Here is an 18,309-nt window from a genome sequence, read left to right as displayed (position 1 = left end):
TTTACAATAACCCTCGTGGGGGTTTACCCTTTACTAATAATATCCCTACAAATTTTGAGTCCCTAATTATACTGTGAAATTTGTGATTTAACAATTTGCAAATATTAATCGCTTCAATCCTCCGCTATTCTCATTTCCGGTACTCCGCATCAATCTCGATCAGAGCCGCCATTCCATACCTCTCAAATAGTTTAGTATCCGTGATTATAGTAGCTATAACCGTCGCTAGCTCGGTCTTACTTGTATTATCGCTAATACGGTAATAGCAGCCGGGTACTTCAAACTAGGTTCCGCCCTCTTCGATCGTTTCTATAGGATCTTCGTTTATTTTATTAAGGACTATCCCTTTAAGGACATAAGCAGAAATATTTGCACTACTGTGGCGATATAAGGGAGTTGATCCGTTAGGTAGGAATTCGATACGTAGGCTAATAATTGTCTTATTCAGGATACCGACCAGCTTATACAAATAGACAATCTCTAACGATAGCATCGGGCGGCTGTATATTTTTAATTAATTTCTAACCGGCAACTTAGCTCAGTACTTTACTTATCTCGCGTTATAGGTTAGTTCCTACATTTTAGGAATATAAATTGATTTAAATAGAATATTCGGAATTACGATTTGTCTGATTATAGTAATGAAAATATAGGAGATCCCTTCGAATTTATATAGTAGACCAGTCGGATGGCAGATAGGACACGGTAGCTTCACCTCAGCTCAAATATAACAGTCAATTCTATTATATAACCTTCCGCGACGCCTAACATCATTACGGGAGTCAATACCGATCCTTTCTGTATTACAGTAGATATAGTATATATAATATTGAATGATTAACTAGCCATACCAAACGCCCATCTACCGGTAATTAGTACGCCCTAGCAAACACAAAATTCCCAACAAACGCAAAATCTAGAACCTAAGTATCTTTTACCAATATCTAGGTACAAAAGATACCTCGGCAGCCTAGTCAGTAACTAGTTAGATACTAGTAGTTATAAAGTTTCTTACACCCCTTACAGCCCCACTCAACTCACCGCCAATATATTACCATACCGCCTACCTAAAACTCGTAGTATCTATAAATAGGATCACTATAAAATAGCACGCAACCCTGATTATTTTCGAGAATAAATAGTATATTCTTCATTTCTAGGCGTTAAACCGAATTCTTTTATTATATATAATCTCCGTAAGGATGATTATAATAGATATTTTTTTTAGCTAGCAGAATGCTATATAATCATAGGGGTTCTCGGCCCTAAACCGGTACCTAGGTAGGCACCTATATTAAGCGCTTAGCACTATACTTAGTACCGTCATATGATTGTAAACCCATATATTTAACCTTAGCACTATCTGCCGGTAGGCTATAGGCTATATATCCGTTAATAGCCTATCAAAATAGGGGCAATACGCGCGTTAGTTCTAATACGAATAACTATCGCTTTAGCTAATTATTCTCAGCAACCTATTCTCTCAGCCGCGAATTGTGTTATAGAGATAGCCTAAGTAAATCACTCCACATAGGCTAGTTGATAGTATCTTACCAGTTGAGTAAGTACTAAAGGTTAATTTGAGCCAACACCTCTTATTACCGACAGATTAAGATACTTTCGACAAATAATAAGTTGTTATCATATTATATCTCGTCATACTTTAAGACTAAAAGATTTAGACGTACAAGGGGTACTTGTTTTTGTTAGGGAATTATATAGTAAGTAGGGGTACCATTAGAGCTACTACAATTGATATTTTGGTATAGATCCAATATATATATCTCTTCATACTGATACTCAGTAATCCTCGTAGGTGCGAATTCATGGTCAAGTTAGGTCTTTTTGGGGTGATTTTGTATGAAATTTTGCATAAAATATGGCATTATAATACTACCATCAGTATAATATCTCCTGAATCCCTACTTCTTACTGTGATAATATGATAAAACTGAATATACATTAGACCACATCAAACACTAACGATCATAATCTATGATCTTAATGATGTCGGCTTAGGAAGTGCATGCGTCAAATAAGACTAAAGACGTGTATGATATTTAGTCTCTAGGTGTTTGGCGCAGATGACAACAGCAAAGTATATATTCTCCGTATACGCAAACACAAGTGTTATCGCAATCCTCGATATCACAGCTCCACGGCGATCTGAGTTGGTCAAAAACCAAACGAGGAAGTATTGAAATACCGGGCTATAACGCTATTCACACCACAGCTTAACTTTCAGATCCGCGGGCAAAGAGTCCGGAAGAATCTCGCGTAAGGCGACCGCGTTTCATTGCGTTTTGCGGCAATTCTTCTTTTGAACTAAGCTGTTCAGGGGAACCCGACGACGCTTTCGCGTGCCTGGTGACAATGGCTCATCGACGCCTTGGTCTAGCAGCTGTTTCTGATGTTCTGCTTCGGCAGATGAAATAAAGTCGCAGAGCTCCCTCGATGAGATAACGATATCTTGATCGAGATCGGGGTATTTCTGTGAGATGCTCTTGGGGGCAAAGTCCCCGAGCGAAAGCTGCAGCGACGGTTGTTTAGGTTCTTCGACTGGAGGTCCAGACTCCGTTCGAAAAGGCTGCAAATCGTCGGTCAGTGCCAGTTCCTTAGGACTGCGACTGGAAAAGAACGTACCATCATCTCGATCACGGTCTTTGCTTCGAGTTCCTTTACCTCATCCACGGTTATTTTGTGCGGTCGCCAAACAGATATGGCCGCCTTTTTAGATCCTTTATATTCAATATTTAGGGCAATCACAGCGTTCACGCTCGCATTGGTGTCGAGGATGTAATCCTCTGCTAAGTCCGCAGCAGCTCGAACTTTTTCTGCATAGCACACTTCTATGATAACACCGGGATATTTGGCATGTTCGTGTATAAAGGATGCATCTGGGCACCGCTCGGAATAAGTTAGCTCTCTGCTGTTCGTATTATTGTTGTTCGTATTATTCGGCAGGCGGATTCTAGATATCGATAAATGTTTGATCTTTCTCGCAAAATCACCGAAGGCTTCATCACTCTTTCGTAATTCTGTCAATTGATTCAAAATTTTAGAGACTACCTCGGCACAAAACAAATCATGTAGCGGACTCGGCATTCGGATAGTGAGACGGGACCGTCTGGGGTCGTAGTCGAGCCTATAATACAACTTAATAAATATGCCTTCAATATACCTAAAGATTGACAGTACTTACCTTATTTTGTCTTCTACGTAACCCCGAAGAGATTCGTCACCATCTAGTGTATGTAAAACCTCCGTATATTGGTCCGGAGTGAGTCGGTGTTGCCGCCAAGATTGTAGCCTTAGACCTTCACGGTGGAGTGTGAAACAGTTCAGCACGCTTTGAGCACTGCTCGACAAATTTTTCTCCTCTGAAGGCGGGGGTGTGGGGGGAGTATTCACGAAACTCCCAGTTGGTGTGATTTTCTTCATGTGGTCTGATTCAGGCGACATCCTTATATAGAAGGAGGTGTCATATGCAGACGTGGTCGCAGGGATGTGGTCCCGCCTATCGAGTTGGTTCTTAGGTCGCGGGAGGAGTCGGAAAATGAAAGGGGTGAAGTGCAAGTATCAAGAGGTCGTGATTTTAGCACTCAATGTTGAGCTGAAGGGTCAGTGCGGTATGTTCTTTAGCACTACGGAAGACGGCCCGAACCTAAATCCGTCCTGGTTATGAACAACGCATCGTTTCATCGTCTAGAACGGATGGCGCAAAGCTAATCTATCTGCCACCCAACTCGCCGGACCTGAATCCCATTGAAGAGTTTTTTTGCCGGGCTCAAAGCCTTTATTAAACTTAACTGGAGCTATTATGAAATGGACCCCGATCAAGGCTTTGATATATATCTTGGGTGGTGTATTGATGTGGCCGGTGCAAAAGAAGAGAGTGCTAAAGGTCATTTTCGGCACGCAAGCTTAAAGATCGAAGGAGTATTGGAAAATTACTAGGTAACTAGTACTATAATATCGGGATCCAAATTCTTGTATATCTTGGCCAACTAGTGGGCGGGAATCTTCACCCTCAGCCCTTCCATACCACCAAAATCCCCAAATGCGGATTCTCCTCTGTCACCCTCCACTCATCTTCCCCTGTCAATCCATAAGTTACTTCCACTCATTTCCTGGGAATATCTCCCGCTTCCACTCTAACTTCCCCTTCATTCCTCCGTCTCTTGCGGCCTGCTCATATACCTCTTTCTTCAAATGCCATGTTGAAAAGTCTACCCCATCATCATTCAAAAAGACATGCAAGTCCCACCCCTCTCCAGATTCCAACTCCCTAGTATACTCATTCCGTGGCCACAAGCGATTCAATGGTTCCTTACCGTACGCCTTGGCACGTTGATTCATATTCTCGCTAGGGTGCGGCACAACACCCAAGAACACGCCGCCTGGTTTGAGATTTTGCCAATATTGGCGAACATGGCTGTAAGATCCGTCTTGTTCTGAGCGTAATTCAGAAATCATACGCCACAAAGACAACATCGAAGTAGTTGGGCCGATGGTCGGGTGTAAATGATTGGGGCTGCTTGCCATCGGCAAGCACGAAACGAGCGCAGCCAGAGTCGATGCTTGATGATAGCCGGACAGAAGCGGCGGATAACATAGAAGACGAAATGTCAATACCCGTTACCGAGCTGGCGCCCCAGGAGAGAAGACGGGAGCAGTAGTAGCCTGTGCCACACGCAACGTCGAAAACCGTCATACCGGAGTGGAGAAGAGTGCGAATGGCGAGGAACACATTATGTAGTTCCAGGATTTTGAAAGGAAGGGTTTCTATAACGTCGTAAGAGGACCCAAGTGCATCATATTGTGTCATTGTAAGGATTTTGTTAACCTAGGAGACTGAATTATCAGAAGTATAAGTGAAGGTGGTACGGTGGAATTTATAGTGGAATTTATAGGGCGATGACTGGACCCTTGAAGATCCCAGTTGGTATTACAACACCTCGGATAGCATCAAGCATGCACGACACCTAAACTGGGGAGAATGAATTGTCGAAACCAAATTATTTACAAGGTAATCCAAGAAAATATGATACATCCTCGGTTGTCATCCATCATAGTTGCACCGTTTGATTTTGCACTTCAGCTGTCAAGCCAACAACCAATTACATGGGTTGCTAATAATAAAAACAGGGTAGACTTGCGACAACACAAGAGACAGAGCTGTTCGAGGCATTCAAAAGATCCCTGTTACCGAAAAAGAACGACAAAAGTGATTATATGATTTATATCGTTGAGTCTGGACTGACATGTAGGTGAGAGGTGAGAGAATAAAGGAGTGACCAAGCAATAACTAAGTTAGTTAGTTACTAAAGTTAACTTTCGTCCCCACCTGCTGAAGGTCTCCCAAGGTTACATATACTCCAGGGCTACCTAGGTAGTTCTTCCACTTTGTCACTCTCCTCGGTTTCCACCCGCCTATAAATATGCAGCGTTTCTTGACACTTGCTTGGGGTACAACATACAATATATTTCAAGGGTCTTGATCCGATTTTTAAACAATTTCAATCAATACCAGAATTTTCGAGATGTCCCAATACGACTCCATTGGAACACAGTATGACATGGTTAAAACCACATTTTTCAACCGCGTGGAACAATTTAATTTCCGGAAACATGTCGAGCCTTTTCTCCAGAAGCCTCATACCACTGTGATCGATTTCGCCTGTGGCACTGGTTTCTATTCCCACCTTCTTCTGTCTTGGGGCGCCGCATCCCTAATCGGCATTGATATTTCTCATGCTATCCTTGCTGGTGCAGTCGCCCGTCTCTCGGCAACTTCCTTTGCCTCTCGTGCCTGCTTCCTCCAAGACGATGGGTTCCAACCTCAATGCTACCCAGTTGCTGGCTCCAAAGGCTTCGACGTCGCCACTGGTGTTTGATTCCTTAACTATGCAAAGGATCTAGAGCAGCTGACTTGTATGTTCCGCTCTATCTCTATTAACCTCAAATCTACCGGCGTGTTTGTCGGGGTTTGCCCGTATCCCACGAACGACGTCGCATCTTTTGCCACGAACTCTGACCCACCGCCCCCAACCGGTGTGAGGTTTGAGTATTCGCAGGAACTCGAGAACGGACTTGGATACCGTAAGTATATCATCGTCGAGCCCCCTCCTGGTTCCAATTCATCCGCTGAAGGCGTTGACTTTTGGGCATACCACCTAAAGAAGAGCGTGTTTGAGGAGGCCGCAAGGCTGGGAGGAATGGGGGGTAAACTGGAGTGGCGGGAGTGCGAGTTTCTGGAAGAGGAATGGAAGTTGGCATTAGGTATGGGCAAAAACGAAGAGGGATGGCGAAATCTGTGTAATAATCCGCAAATGAGCGTGTTGGTCCTGTGGAAGGAATAATCAATCATGGACCTTTGTTTCTGAGACTGCCCCCTCATCAGATCATTTTGTTTGTTTCTAGCTACAAAAGCTGCTAAGAGAGGACACCTAGAACGGAATTAGCTGTAATGATTTAAGTAATATTTCACATATATCCCTATCTAGATTTCAAGCGGGTGGGCCCGCCAGCCCTGCTTAGGTGGAGAGGTGTTTCCAGAGTCTTAAGCTTAATTAGCTATGCATAACTACTCCATACTTGATCGCCATCTACTTTTATTTCTCATACTCCATGACCTTTTGCCGTTACAGTAGCTTTTAGCAGCCCATTTATTAGAGCTTACTCAAAAACATAGTTCATATGATCCTCGATGGAAAAAGACTTCACAAAACAGTCAAAGACATCCTCCTAATTGAAGAACTAGGTACAAATATAGGCATCGAAGAAAGAGAGCAAATACATTAGCAAAGGAATGCATCGTTTCGGCGTCTGATTACACGAGTAAGTTAAATCCAAGGACAAGGAGTCATAATCGAATACACCACCATGTACTGCCAATCCCCGTTCACATCACATCACATCACAACACAGCAAGAGTTTTGCTTCTTGGCCTGGATTTGGTTGTGTTAGAAAATTCAGATGAAGGCAACGTCCAATTTGCATACCTGGGTATAGAACATCTTGCTCTGGGCTGACAGTCCATCACTCTTCTGAACTAGGGAGTCAATCTTCTCACCGCGCTCCAGAACACTTTCAATCTAGAAATGGTTAGCACGTACAGTCAGATCATAAGGACATAAGAGCATACCGTCTTGTGAAGGACAATCTTGGTTTCGTCAAGCTCCTGCTGGATCTTCATGATGCTATCAGCCTGGCTCGGGTCCTGGTACTTGACAATATATTCCTTGAGCTGCGGCATGGGGCACGCATTCTCACGCAAAGAGGGGTCGGAGAAGGCAGTGCGTGGGTATTTGGCAAGGAACTCGTCCACAATCTTGCCCAAAAGCTGGTGGGCCACTAGGGCAGGGTAGTCCCCATCTGTAACAATGACACCGGAGACACCCTCTGTCCGCCCGTAGGCGTGGAATGTGTAAGCCTTCTCTTCAATATCCTGCCGTTGGCCTGCCTTTGTCTTCTCGGCGACCGTTCGGGTGAAGAGCATCAGGAATTCATCGTAGCTGTGAAGCGGTTGGTGGTTAGTGACCTAGCCGTGTTGGACTGAGAGAGGATGAGTGTGCATACTTCTGACGAGTGAAGCGCGAAAAGCTAGGAATAATTAGCGAAACGTTCCAGTCAGTTACAGGGCGCGCATGTGGAACTACCTGCTGAGATCCTTTTCCCCGCATAGCTGGAGAGCTGGCTGGGTGTCATTCCGGAAAACCTGTAATATTGATAGATAAGTACCGTGTCTAGGCATATACCATGTTAAATATAAGCTGCAATCAAACATACGCCCATATAAAGAATCTTCATGGTGACAGCGTGGTTGTCCGCAAAAGGACAAGGAGGCAAGTAGGTCTCGAATGTAGTGGGGCGTTGGCTCGTAATAGGTGCTGACCAAGGAAATGCTCTGGTGTCAAAGAACCAGGCAACTTCGTATCGTAGGAGGTCAGCCGTATGATAAACTGAAGTGGCAAAGCAGAGTGACAAGTGTTGAGTCTAAAACAGGCTCCTGAGTTGCCGATAGCAATGATGCACTGGACCCTCTGTATTGAGGCCTGAGGCATTCAAAGTACACCGCTCTTGTCATGCGACCGACTGAGCCCTGCGGGCCGGCCCTATAACTACTTTTGGCTCGGCTTATCCCCTCATTCCCTACATTCTTCGTTGGTTGGCCTATCACTTCTTCATAACTAGGTCAACATGGAAAACATCGCAGCTACCGAGTCGCAATGGCTGTCACAACTAGCGGCAATGCGCCAGGCTATTGCTGATCTGAAGCTCCCTCAACACCTTCCTCATGAATCGATCAGCTATGGAAGTGATATTGATCTGGACATTGATGACGACTATTCGTCGCCAGGGACAAATGACGATGTGTGGGATATCATCAGCTCGGACGATGAATCTTCCGACGATCTGGACGACTTTGATGGACTCGACGGACTTCATCTTGCACCAGGGTCTTCCTACAATCGGTTTTGGCTAGAAGACAAGTGCCAGGATTTGGCCATGCGAAACTCAACTATGGATGCGACAGAACTTGCTCAGCAAGTCATCGCCACCCTGGCTGCTGACAGCAACGACGATGAGCTACAAATGTCTCTGGCTGAGGTTGTTGGGTTCGATGACCTGGATCTGGTTATTGAGCTTATTGCACACCGAGGAGAAATTCTATCGGACAAGGGACCCCGTTTAGAATATCAGACAGATGGGCTCATGGCAGGTAGACTCCAAACACGAACGGAGAGAGAGCATGCTCTACAACAGCGCGACTTCGAACATAAGAATGCAGCGTTGATGCCGGCCCAAACCCGATCGGAGCCTTCCTACCCGCATGTTTTCAAGCAACACACCTCCGGAAATACACTTTCTGCTAGTGGAAAGAAATATGGACTGCCTCTGGGTAGTGAGCAGATCGAGGAACCGAAGTACACTGAATTCGCGATCCCGGCGTCGAAGGTCGGAACTCTTGGAAAGGGCCGGAGACTGGTGGAGGTCGCTGAGATGGATGGCCTTTGTCGGGGTACCTTCAAGGGTTACAAATCTCTCAATCGTATGCAAAGCTTGCTCTACGATGTTGCATACAAAACCAACGAAAATATGCTTATTTGTGCGCCGACTGGCGCGGGTAAAACGGATGCCGCCATGTTGACCGTTCTCAATGCTGTGGGAAAGAACACAACCCCCAATCCGTTGGAAAACCCGGAAGCGACTGAATTCACTGTCCAGGTTGACGACTTTAAGATTGTCTATGTTGCTCCCATGAAGGCTTTGGCTGCTGAGGTGACGGAGAAACTTGGGAAACGTCTAGCCTGGTTGGGGATCAAGGTGCGCGAACTGACCGGTGATATGCAGTTGACCAAGCGTGAGATCGTTGAAACCCAGATCATCGTTACTACCCCTGAGAAATGGGATGTTGTAACGCGAAAAAGCACCGGAGACACAGAGCTTGTTCAAAAGGTCCGCCTTCTCATTATCGATGAAGTCCACATGTTGCACGATGAGCGAGGAGCGGTCATCGAATCCTTGGTCGCTCGAACCCAACGTCAGGTCGAAAGCACACAATCCCTGATCCGTATCGTTGGTCTATCGGCCACCCTTCCGAACTATACTGATGTAGCCGACTTCTTGAAAGTGAACAAAATGGCCGGCATGTTCTTCTTCGATCAATCTTTCCGACCCGTACCTCTTGAGCAACACTTCATCGGTGTCAAAGGAAAGCCCGGCTCCAAACAATCTCGTGACAACATTGACTCTGTCGCCTACGAGAAGGTTCGCGACATGATGGAAAGAGGCCACCAAGTTATGGTTTTCGTCCACTCGCGCAAAGATACCGTGATGACTGCCAGGATGCTTATGCAACTAGCTGCGGAGGAGGGCCGAGAGGATTTATTCAGCTGCCATGATCACGAAAATTATTCCAATGGCCTTCGTGATATGAAGCACGCACGTGCGCGTGAACTGCGTGACCTATTCGCTAGCGGATTTGGAACCCATCATGCCGGAATGACGCGAAGCGACCGCAATCTGATGGAACGAATGTTTTCAGAAGGTCTAATCAAGGTACTTTGCTGTACTGCCACTTTGGCGTGGGGTGTCAACCTTCCCGCAGCCGCGGTTGTTATCAAAGGCACTCAGTTGTATAACCCCCAAGAGGGTAAATTCATTGACCTGAGCATTCTCGACGTCATGCAAATCTTTGGTCGTGCAGGTCGTCCACAATTCCAGGACACCGGTATTGGATTTATCTGTACTACTCATGACAAGTTGAGCCACTACCTGTCTGCTGTCACTGCGCAGCAGCCCATTGAGTCACGCTTCTCTAGTCGACTTGTGGATAACTTGAATGCTGAAATATCGCTCGGAACAGTCACATCTGTTCCAGAGGCTGTGCAATGGCTTGGTTACTCCTACCTCTATGTGCGCATGAAACGCGAGCCGAGAAACTACGGAATCGAGTTTGCCGAGTTACGCGATGACCCAATGCTGGTCCAAAGGCGGCGGCAGTTGATCTTGCAAGCAGCACGGGTGCTACAAAAGAGTCAGATGATCATCTTCAACGACAAGACTGAAGATCTCAAAGCCAAGGACGTTGGTCGCATTGCAAGTCAATACTATGTACTGCAAACCAGTGTTGAGATTTTCAACGACATGATGCGTCCCCGCTCTGGTGAGGCAGATGTACTCAAAATGATCAGTATGAGTGGAGAATTCGACAATATCCAATCCAGAGACAGCGAGTCAAAAGAGCTTCAGCGACTGCGGGACGAAGTTGCACAGACTGAAGTTGCCGGAGGAAACGACACGCCACACGCAAAGACAAACCTCTTATTGCAAGCCTATATCTCTCGCGCCAAGATTGAGGACTTTGCTCTAGCCTCCGATACTGGATACGTTGCTCAAAACGCGGCACGTATCTGCCGTGCTCTCTTCATGATTGCGTTGAATCGTCGCTGGGGCTATCAATGCCAGGTTCTGTTGTCTCTTTGCAAATCCATTGAGAAACAGATCTGGCCCTTTGATCACCCTTTCCGTCAATTCGACTTACCTCAGCCGATCCTACGTAACCTTGATGAAAAGCTTCCAACTACTTCCATCGAGTCGATGAAAGAAATGGAGCCTACGGAGATCGGTCAGCTCGTTCATAACCATCGCATGGGCAACACACTGTCCAAGCTCCTGGACAATTTCCCAACTCTGAGTGTTGAGACTGAGATTGCGCCGCTTAACCGCGATGTACTTCGTATTCGTCTTTCCATCTACCCCGAGTTCACCTGGAATGATCGTCACCACGGAGCATCCGAATCCTTCTGGGTCTGGGTCGAGAACTCGGAGACATCGGAAATCTATCATCACGAGTACTTCATCCTAAGCCGGAAGAAGCTTTATGCTGATCATGAGCTCAATTTCACTATTCCGCTGTCTGATCCCCTTCCCAGCCAAATCTACATTCGTGTGATCTCTGATCGCTGGCTGGGTGCTGAAACCGTTAGCCCGGTTTCTTTCCAGCACCTCATTCGCCCGGACACTGAAAGTGTATATACTGACCTACTCAATCTCCAGCCACTTCCTGTATCGGCTCTTAAGAATCCCATTCTTGAGGAAGTGTATGGGCAACGCTTCCAATTCTTCAACCCTATGCAGACACAGATCTTCCATCTCCTTTACCACACACCAGCCAACGTTCTTCTTGGTTCTCCAACTGGTAGTGGAAAGACTGTTGCAGCTGAGCTGGCAATGTGGTGGGCTTTCCGTGAGAAGCCCGGCTCCAAGGTTGTCTACATTGCACCCATGAAGGCCTTGGTCCGTGAACGAGTTCAAGATTGGCGGAAGCGTCTCACCAGGCAGATGGGTCTGAAGCTTGTTGAGTTGACCGGTGACAATACACCTGACACACGTACGATTCGGGACGCCGATATTATTATCACCACACCTGAGAAATGGGACGGTATCTCACGTAGTTGGCAGACCCGTGACTACGTCAGGAAAGTGAGCCTTGTGATTATTGACGAGATTCACTTGCTCGGTGGTGATCGTGGTCCTATTTTGGAAATCATTGTTTCCCGAATGAACTATATCGCTTCCCAATCCAAAGGATCTGTTCGACTGATGGGCATGTCCACTGCCTGTGCCAATGCTTCTGATCTAGCCAACTGGCTTGGTGTCAAGGAAGGTCTGTATAACTTCCGTCACTCAGTTCGCCCGGTTCCCCTCGAGATTTTCATCGATGGTTTCCCTGAACAGCGTGGTTTCTGTCCCTTGATGCAGTCAATGAATCGTCCGACTTTCCTCGCGATCAAGAATCACTCACCAGAGAAGCCAGTCATCGTCTTCGTTGCTTCTCGCCGACAAACTCGTCTGACTGCTAAGGATTTGATCAACTACTGCGGTATGGAGGATAATCCTCGTCGGTTCGTACGAATGTCTGAAGATGATCTGGAGTTGAACCTCACGCGAGTGAAAGATGATGCTTTAAGAGAAGCTCTCAACTTTGGTATCGGTTTGCATCATGCTGGTTTGGTTGAATCCGACCGCCAGCTGGCAGAAGAACTCTTTGCCAACAACAAGATCCAAGTTCTTGTGGCAACTAGTACTCTTGCGTGGGGTGTTAACCTTCCGGCGCATCTTGTCGTGGTCAAAGGCACACAGTTCTTCGATGCTAAGATCGAAGGTTATCGGGACATGGACTTGACAGATGTTCTGCAAATGCTCGGTCGTGCTGGTCGCCCGCAGTTCGACACCTCCGGTATTGCACGCATCTTCACGCAGGACTCAAAGAAGGCTTTCTACAAACACTTCCTCCACACCGGTTTCCCCGTCGAGTCAACCCTGCACAAGGTTCTCGACAACCATCTTGGCGCTGAGGTGTCTGCTGGAACTATTGGGACGCAACAAGATGCACTGGACTACCTGACCTGGACATTCTTCTTCCGTCGGTTGCACAAGAACCCCTCATACTATGGTCTCGAGATCTCTGCAGAGGAACAAAACACCATGGCAGCTCAGGCCACAGCTCAAGATTTCATGGTTGAATTGGTCGGAAAATCGCTCAATGACCTCGCAGAATCCTCCTGTGTTCTCGTGGACTCGGCTACTGGAGAGGTGGACTCTACTCCCTTCGGCAAGATCATGAGTTATTACTATCTATCGCACAAGACGATCCGGTACCTCGTGTCCCATGCCAAGCGTGATCCAACTTTCCAAGATGTCCTGAGCTGGATGTGTTCCGCAACCGAATTCGACGAGCTTCCTGTCAGACACAATGAAGATCTGATAAATGCAGAGTTGGCCCAGAACTTGCCATTGTCTATTGAATGCATGGGCGATGCGCCCCTCTGGGACCCACATACCAAGGCGTTCCTCCTCCTTCAGGCCTACATGTCGCGGATCGATCTTCCCATCACTGATTATGTAGGTGATCAGACTTCAGTGCTCGATCAAGGCATTCGTATCATCCAGGCCTCGATCGATGTCATGGCTGAACTCGGGTATCTTCCTGCGTGTCAGATGTTGATGACTCTCCTCCAATGCATCAAGTCGGCGCGCTGGCCTGAAGACCACCCGTTGTCGATTCTACCAGGCGTCCCGACTGACAAGCCACCAAGCGGCCTTCCGGGAACTCTTGTATCGCTCTCGTCACAACCTGCCGGTGCAGTTGGTGCACTGGTCAAGAAACTAAACCTTCCCTTCAACTTCACTCGCATTACATCCCAGCTTCCTCACCTGTCAGTCTCGGTTGCGGATATTTCTGCTAAGGGCGTCGCTGTGTCTCTGACACGGCGTAACCAGCCCACTACCCCCGAATGCAAGGTCTACGCCCCTCGGTTCCCCAAGCCACAGACTGAGGGCTTCTTCTTGATTATTTGCAGTGCTCTACCCAATGGTGTGGATGGTGAACTACTTGGCCTCAAGCGTGTGTCGTGGCCACCAGTATCTAAACGCAATGGCAATGGCAATGGCAGGGGCAAAGGCAACAACGGTGCCGGTCCCAGTCGCGGAGGACCTGTCAATGATAACAAGGGTGGCCTGCTCACTGTTCGCTCTAATGTCAAATTCCCCGAAGGCATCCTCGCGGATTCCACGAGCACCAGCACAGCTCGGGTGAACATCAGGGTTATCAGTGACTCGTACGTTGGGATGGCATGGGCTGTCTCCAATGTTGAGGTTAATTTGGATACTGGCGTCAAGGCCATCGAGACACAGATTGTGGAAGAGTCGAGTGTTCCTACCAAAGACTAAACGCACATGCTCAAACTATTGGTTGATACATTGACGTAAATATATCCATTCATCGAAGTCTAGGCTTCACAAATAAACAGGAAACCACCTTGCGGTATACAATCTATCCGATTCCCGCTCCGACCCCCGTCATGTACACTAAGAATCCTAGGCCGCGCAGAATGTGGTAGAGGAAATTTCCCATCACCGGGCAGTAGCTCCTTGGCAGTAGCGGGGGTTGCTTCTCTTCCTCCGATGACTTTGGTGTATATCTTCTCGGGTTGGATCTCTGCTAGTTGGGTAGCGGAATAGTGGCATGTGAAGTTGTTGTATGGGAATCGAGTGATCTGGCACGGGAAGATATCTTTCAATGCTTGTTCGGTTTTTGAGAATGATTCTGGCTGGTTGATGTATTTATTGTGCATATTGATCTGGTAGGAAGATGTAGTTCAGATACTTGGTGAGTTGCGCCGGTGTATACCATTTTGTCAGTTCTCTGGCAAAATATGGGATGGGCTTTCCTGTTCTCTTTCAATGTTTAGATGTTGTGACGTTGCAGGAAGCTGAAACAAACAACAGGTACATGCAGATCCGTGACTCATGGCTCAAAGGGACATGGGTAGCGGCAAGATAGTTGGACATTGAATCCACGACGTGGTTTCACAATAATTGGAATATGACTCCCCTGTTTGGTTTACAATTACGACAACAAGTGCATATGAGATGCAGTGGACAAAAAACAGAAGCCGACCATGGATTAAGACGCTGTAGAAAATATGAAGACGATATGCAGAGAAGGAAAGATATATGGACAAGGTATGAGAGATAGCAAAGGGGAATCAGGTATGAAACAAAAAGCTAAGAAAAGAAAAGAAGGAAAGAAAGAAAGAAAGAAAGAAAGTGAATGACGTAGAATGTCACAGGCACTCGATCCGCAACTCCTGCGAGACACCAGGACGATGCCCGCGTTGAGCATCTATAATCTGCGGTGTCATGGGTCTTCTATGAACAACCCGCTCCTCCGGATCCAAATGATCAATTCTCATGCCGATGGGAACCAGAACCTGCCTCTTTGCCCGGGAGACAGAGACAGAGCGTGCTGTTGAGACCTCAATCCTGGGTGTAGGATGCCGAGGCTCGGGTTCAGATTCCTCTTCAGCGGTCTCAATGGTCTCAATGGTCTCAACGGCATCAGCGAATGGCATGCGCGTAGAATCCGCTGGTGATACGGCGGATTTAGGACCAGTTGAGGCTGATGATGGGGACATGATTCGGTCAATCTTGCTCTGTGTCGGGTTCAATGCTGAAGGTGAGCTTCCAGACGTGCTCGGGGACAGCTTTGTCAGTGCTTGTGGTCGGCCTTCGGTTTCAACTCTGAGACATGGGCGCGCTGAATCGTTAGTTCTGCGGTGGCTCGATGTCTTATTAGGCTTGTTCTGTGTGGTCTTATGTTGTGGTGAAGTAGCCTGAGACTGTTTTATTGTGGGTCGCGGCAGTGAATCCTTTCTCGGCTGTGGATGAATCCGGGGCTGGGCAACCGGCTTTGTTGCAACAATATTGTGCGATTGGGCAATATGTTGTTGCCGGGTCTTCTGTGGGGATGGAGCCTTCTTTTCTGGCTGAGCACTCTTCTGTAATGGAGAAGATGTAGCCTGTGGCTCTGGCCTGATGGCAGGAAGAGGCTTGTCATAGCTATTAGAAGACCGAGAGGTACTGGAACGCTCAGAGAAAAGCTTCGGAATGACCGGAGACTCGAACGATGAGAGACTGCCCATGTTTGAACTATGATGGATCTGTGGCCCAGGCATCTTCGATGGGCTTTCGGCAGGGAGTGTGTTTGCTCTAACCAGTGGGTTGGGTGCACGGGAAAAATTGTATGTTCCGAGTCCCTGGGCCGCTTTCGAAGGCTGTGAAGTTGGAAATAAGGTGAAGCTTGATTGCGCTGGTGAGGTTGCCCGGCGTTGGGGTATTGGGGGCGGTGCAGGTGATTTTAGGAAGCCCTATATGAGTGCGTCGATTAGTCTCATGCTGGCTTCTGATCGACGAAAATTCATACATTTGCATCTGGCACACGAAGATTGTCCAATGTCCTGGCCCTTCTGGCCAGCAGTGAGGGTTTTTGGTTCTTATTGACGACATCACTAAACATGACACTGTAGCGCTCCATCTGGACATCTGGGATGTCGACACTCAGTAAGAGGCGCTGGGTACTTGGTTCAACTTTGGGTGGCTTGTTGCCGAGTGAAAGGGCCCGACTCCGCTGGGGAGCTTGAATGCTTCGACCAGCCATATTCCTGGAATCGATCTCAACTTTCGGCCACTCCTCCGTCGAGTTCTTTCTCAGTCGTGCTTTCTGCGGTTTCTCTGGTAGTTTATAGTTGTTGCTTTGTGGCTTGACTTCGCTCTCTTGTGCGTTATCCGAAAGCGATGTAAGCGCATTCTTCGCCTTGAAGAATCCGCCAATTTTCTTCCACTTGCTTGGCCTATGGGCTGAATCTCGTGCTGCAAAAATGGAAGTATCGAATCTAGGCGGCGGTAGAGGCTCGTCTTTGGTCAACAGACCGGGACTACCCAGCGCAATGCCTATCATGTGTTCCTCGGTCTGAGTACGGCCTGATCGGGTAGTTTGAATGGCTTCATCTGGTGGTGCCGTTATGCGAAAGTCGAAAGTTGCACCTTCAGCCGGGGGAGGCTTTCTGAACCACCCATCTCCTGTAGATGGCTGGCTGAAATCCCACTGTCCAATCATGGCGGGTTGAACTGGATACTGTGAGGCCTCAAGAGAGCGTAGGTCGTTTCGTGGCAAAGCATCGGAATACGTCAAAACAGGAAAGGAGATGGTATCCTCAGTGGGTTGCGTGCGAGATTGCACTGTGGTCACACCTCTTGCCATCTTGTACTAGTATATTGGAAACCAGCCCATATGCGATAGAAAAATGTGTGTAAAGAAGAAATAAAAGAAGTAGCCAAATGATATTAAAACAAAATGCCAAATTTCAAAAAAGAGAGATGGGCCTTCCAGAAGGCCAACAAGAATCAAAAAGAAAGAAACCAAAGAAACCAAAGAAAATAGCGAGACATCAGGGTGTCGCCCGGTATATTAATGAAAAGGAAACGGATAGATTGAGTGGATCAAATAAACAGACCATGTAAATGAGACAGCCAAATTAATTTCAACAGCTCCAGCCGAGATCTGCTAGAGGTTCAGTCCCAGACTAAGGTCCCAAACTAAGCCCGTTGGCGCATACCAACAAAGACATGAGAAACGACCCCAAACACTCACCAAATTCTGTTTTGGAATTTGAGGGGCGTCTCAGCGCTAATAGCGAGCCCGTGTGAGATGCTTATTTCCCGCGGGACGAATGAGCGCTGTGGTCGCAGATTGAGTCGCTCGCTACCACGTTGGATAGTGCCAAGCCATGCAGGAGGCGTGTTTCACCTGGTCAAAACTGAGACATGGCGTTGTATCATGCGTTTTACCCTTGAATAAGGGGGGCCTTCAGCTCTGATTGAGTGGATAACCACATTATTCAGTGCATGGTCACGTCGTAAATTCTCCGACTTCGCGTTATGAGTCGCTAATGCGAACGTGATGCCAAGCCTATCTCTGGTTCCAATGGGATGTCTGTGTCCCAAGGTGTAGACCAGACACTAGCTGAGATGAAAGATGAATCTCGGAAATGGCGGTCAAATCAGAATTAAGCGGTGGACCCCTTGAAGTTGAGATTCGGCAGTTAGGCAGTCAGGCAGTCAGGCAGGAATGTACTTAATCATCAAGGCAGTAAGGCATTAATATACTTAATCATTAAGGCAGCAAGGCAGCAATCATGGTGATCGACGGTACATGGAGTGACTGGGCTGACTGGGCTGACTGGACTGGACTGGACTGGACTGGTAGCGGGATGCTATATGTATGACATACATAACCCTTGACATATGTGATTTCAATAGACACATCCGAAAAGTGGTTATTATTGTTAAGCTACTCTGTAGTTATATTATAGGATCTCCCACCGCTAGTTGGAGAATATTAGGTATCATCCATATCCAACATAAACACACCTACACAAGCCATACACAGATATTATA

The 18,309-nt window shown here is 47.1% G+C and overlaps 7 protein-coding genes across 7 annotated transcripts; 3 read left to right on the top strand and 4 right to left on the bottom strand.

Moving 5' to 3' along the window:
* Positions 1-2,293: 2,293 nt before the first annotated feature.
* N7516_003962 (uncharacterized protein) lies at positions 2,294-3,462 on the bottom strand (the record flags this gene model as incomplete). Its single annotated transcript, XM_057216682.1, has 3 exons — positions 2,294-2,614; positions 2,644-3,145; positions 3,203-3,462. The coding sequence occupies 3 exons, from the start codon at positions 3,460-3,462 to the stop codon at positions 2,294-2,296; spliced, it is 1,083 nt and encodes a 360-aa protein (XP_057078565.1).
* A 651-nt stretch (positions 3,463-4,113) lies between these two features.
* On the bottom strand, positions 4,114-4,828 carry N7516_003961 (class I SAM-dependent methyltransferase; the record flags this gene model as incomplete). Its single annotated transcript, XM_057216681.1, has 2 exons — positions 4,114-4,435; positions 4,479-4,828. The coding sequence occupies 2 exons, from the start codon at positions 4,826-4,828 to the stop codon at positions 4,114-4,116; spliced, it is 672 nt and encodes a 223-aa protein (XP_057078564.1).
* Positions 4,829-5,543: 715 nt separating this feature from the next.
* N7516_003960 (class I SAM-dependent methyltransferase) lies at positions 5,544-5,897 on the top strand (the record flags this gene model as incomplete). Its single annotated transcript, XM_057216680.1, has 1 exon — positions 5,544-5,897. The coding sequence occupies one exon, from the start codon at positions 5,544-5,546 to the stop codon at positions 5,895-5,897; it is 354 nt and encodes a 117-aa protein (XP_057078563.1).
* A 39-nt stretch (positions 5,898-5,936) lies between these two features.
* Positions 5,937-6,362, top strand: N7516_003959 (methyltransferase domain-containing protein; the record flags this gene model as incomplete). Its single annotated transcript, XM_057216679.1, has 1 exon — positions 5,937-6,362. The coding sequence occupies one exon, from the start codon at positions 5,937-5,939 to the stop codon at positions 6,360-6,362; it is 426 nt and encodes a 141-aa protein (XP_057078562.1).
* A 528-nt stretch (positions 6,363-6,890) lies between these two features.
* On the bottom strand, positions 6,891-7,883 carry N7516_003958 (palmitoyltransferase YKT6). Its single transcript, XM_057216678.1, has 6 exons — positions 7,792-7,883; positions 7,662-7,720; positions 7,582-7,605; positions 7,148-7,517; positions 7,005-7,097; positions 6,891-6,950 (listed from the first exon to the last, which is right to left on the bottom strand). Exons 1-6 carry the CDS (start codon positions 7,810-7,812, stop codon positions 6,915-6,917), a joined length of 603 nt encoding a protein of 200 aa, XP_057078561.1. The 5' UTR covers positions 7,813-7,883; the 3' UTR covers positions 6,891-6,914.
* Positions 7,884-8,202: 319 nt separating this feature from the next.
* Positions 8,203-14,241, top strand: N7516_003957 (RNA helicase SLH1; the record flags this gene model as incomplete). Its single annotated transcript, XM_057216677.1, has 1 exon — positions 8,203-14,241. One exon carries the CDS (start codon positions 8,203-8,205, stop codon positions 14,239-14,241), a length of 6,039 nt encoding a protein of 2,012 aa, XP_057078560.1.
* Positions 14,242-15,137: 896 nt separating this feature from the next.
* N7516_003956 (uncharacterized protein) lies at positions 15,138-17,113 on the bottom strand (the record flags this gene model as incomplete). The annotated part of the gene is made up of 2 exons (XM_057216676.1): positions 15,138-16,220; positions 16,277-17,113. 2 exons carry the CDS (start codon positions 17,111-17,113, stop codon positions 15,138-15,140), a joined length of 1,920 nt encoding a protein of 639 aa, XP_057078559.1.
* Positions 17,114-18,309: the final 1,196 nt, after the last annotated feature.

This window comes from Penicillium verrucosum (genome assembly GCF_028828655.1).
Source record: "Penicillium verrucosum strain IBT 35672 chromosome Unknown utg000001l_segment0_segment0, whole genome shotgun sequence".
In the NCBI taxonomy this organism is placed as follows: Eukaryota; Fungi; Ascomycota; class Eurotiomycetes; order Eurotiales; family Aspergillaceae; genus Penicillium; species Penicillium verrucosum.
The sequence above is the reverse complement of the archived record's forward strand: the minus strand, read 5'-3'. Positions and strand labels throughout refer to the sequence as shown.

Bases quoted from the DNA above. Each gene is read 5' to 3' on its own strand.
- N7516_003958 (XM_057216678.1), bottom strand. From the start codon at position 7,812: ATGAAGATTCTTTATATGGGC. The intron at 7,606-7,661 runs GTAGTTCCACAT...AATTATTCCTAG, and splicing joins GGGGAAAAGGATCTCAGCAG to CTTTTCGCGCTTCACTCGTC. The intron at 7,098-7,147 runs GTATGCTCTTAT...AACCATTTCTAG, and splicing joins AGATTGTCCTTCACAAGACG to ATTGAAAGTGTTCTGGAGCG.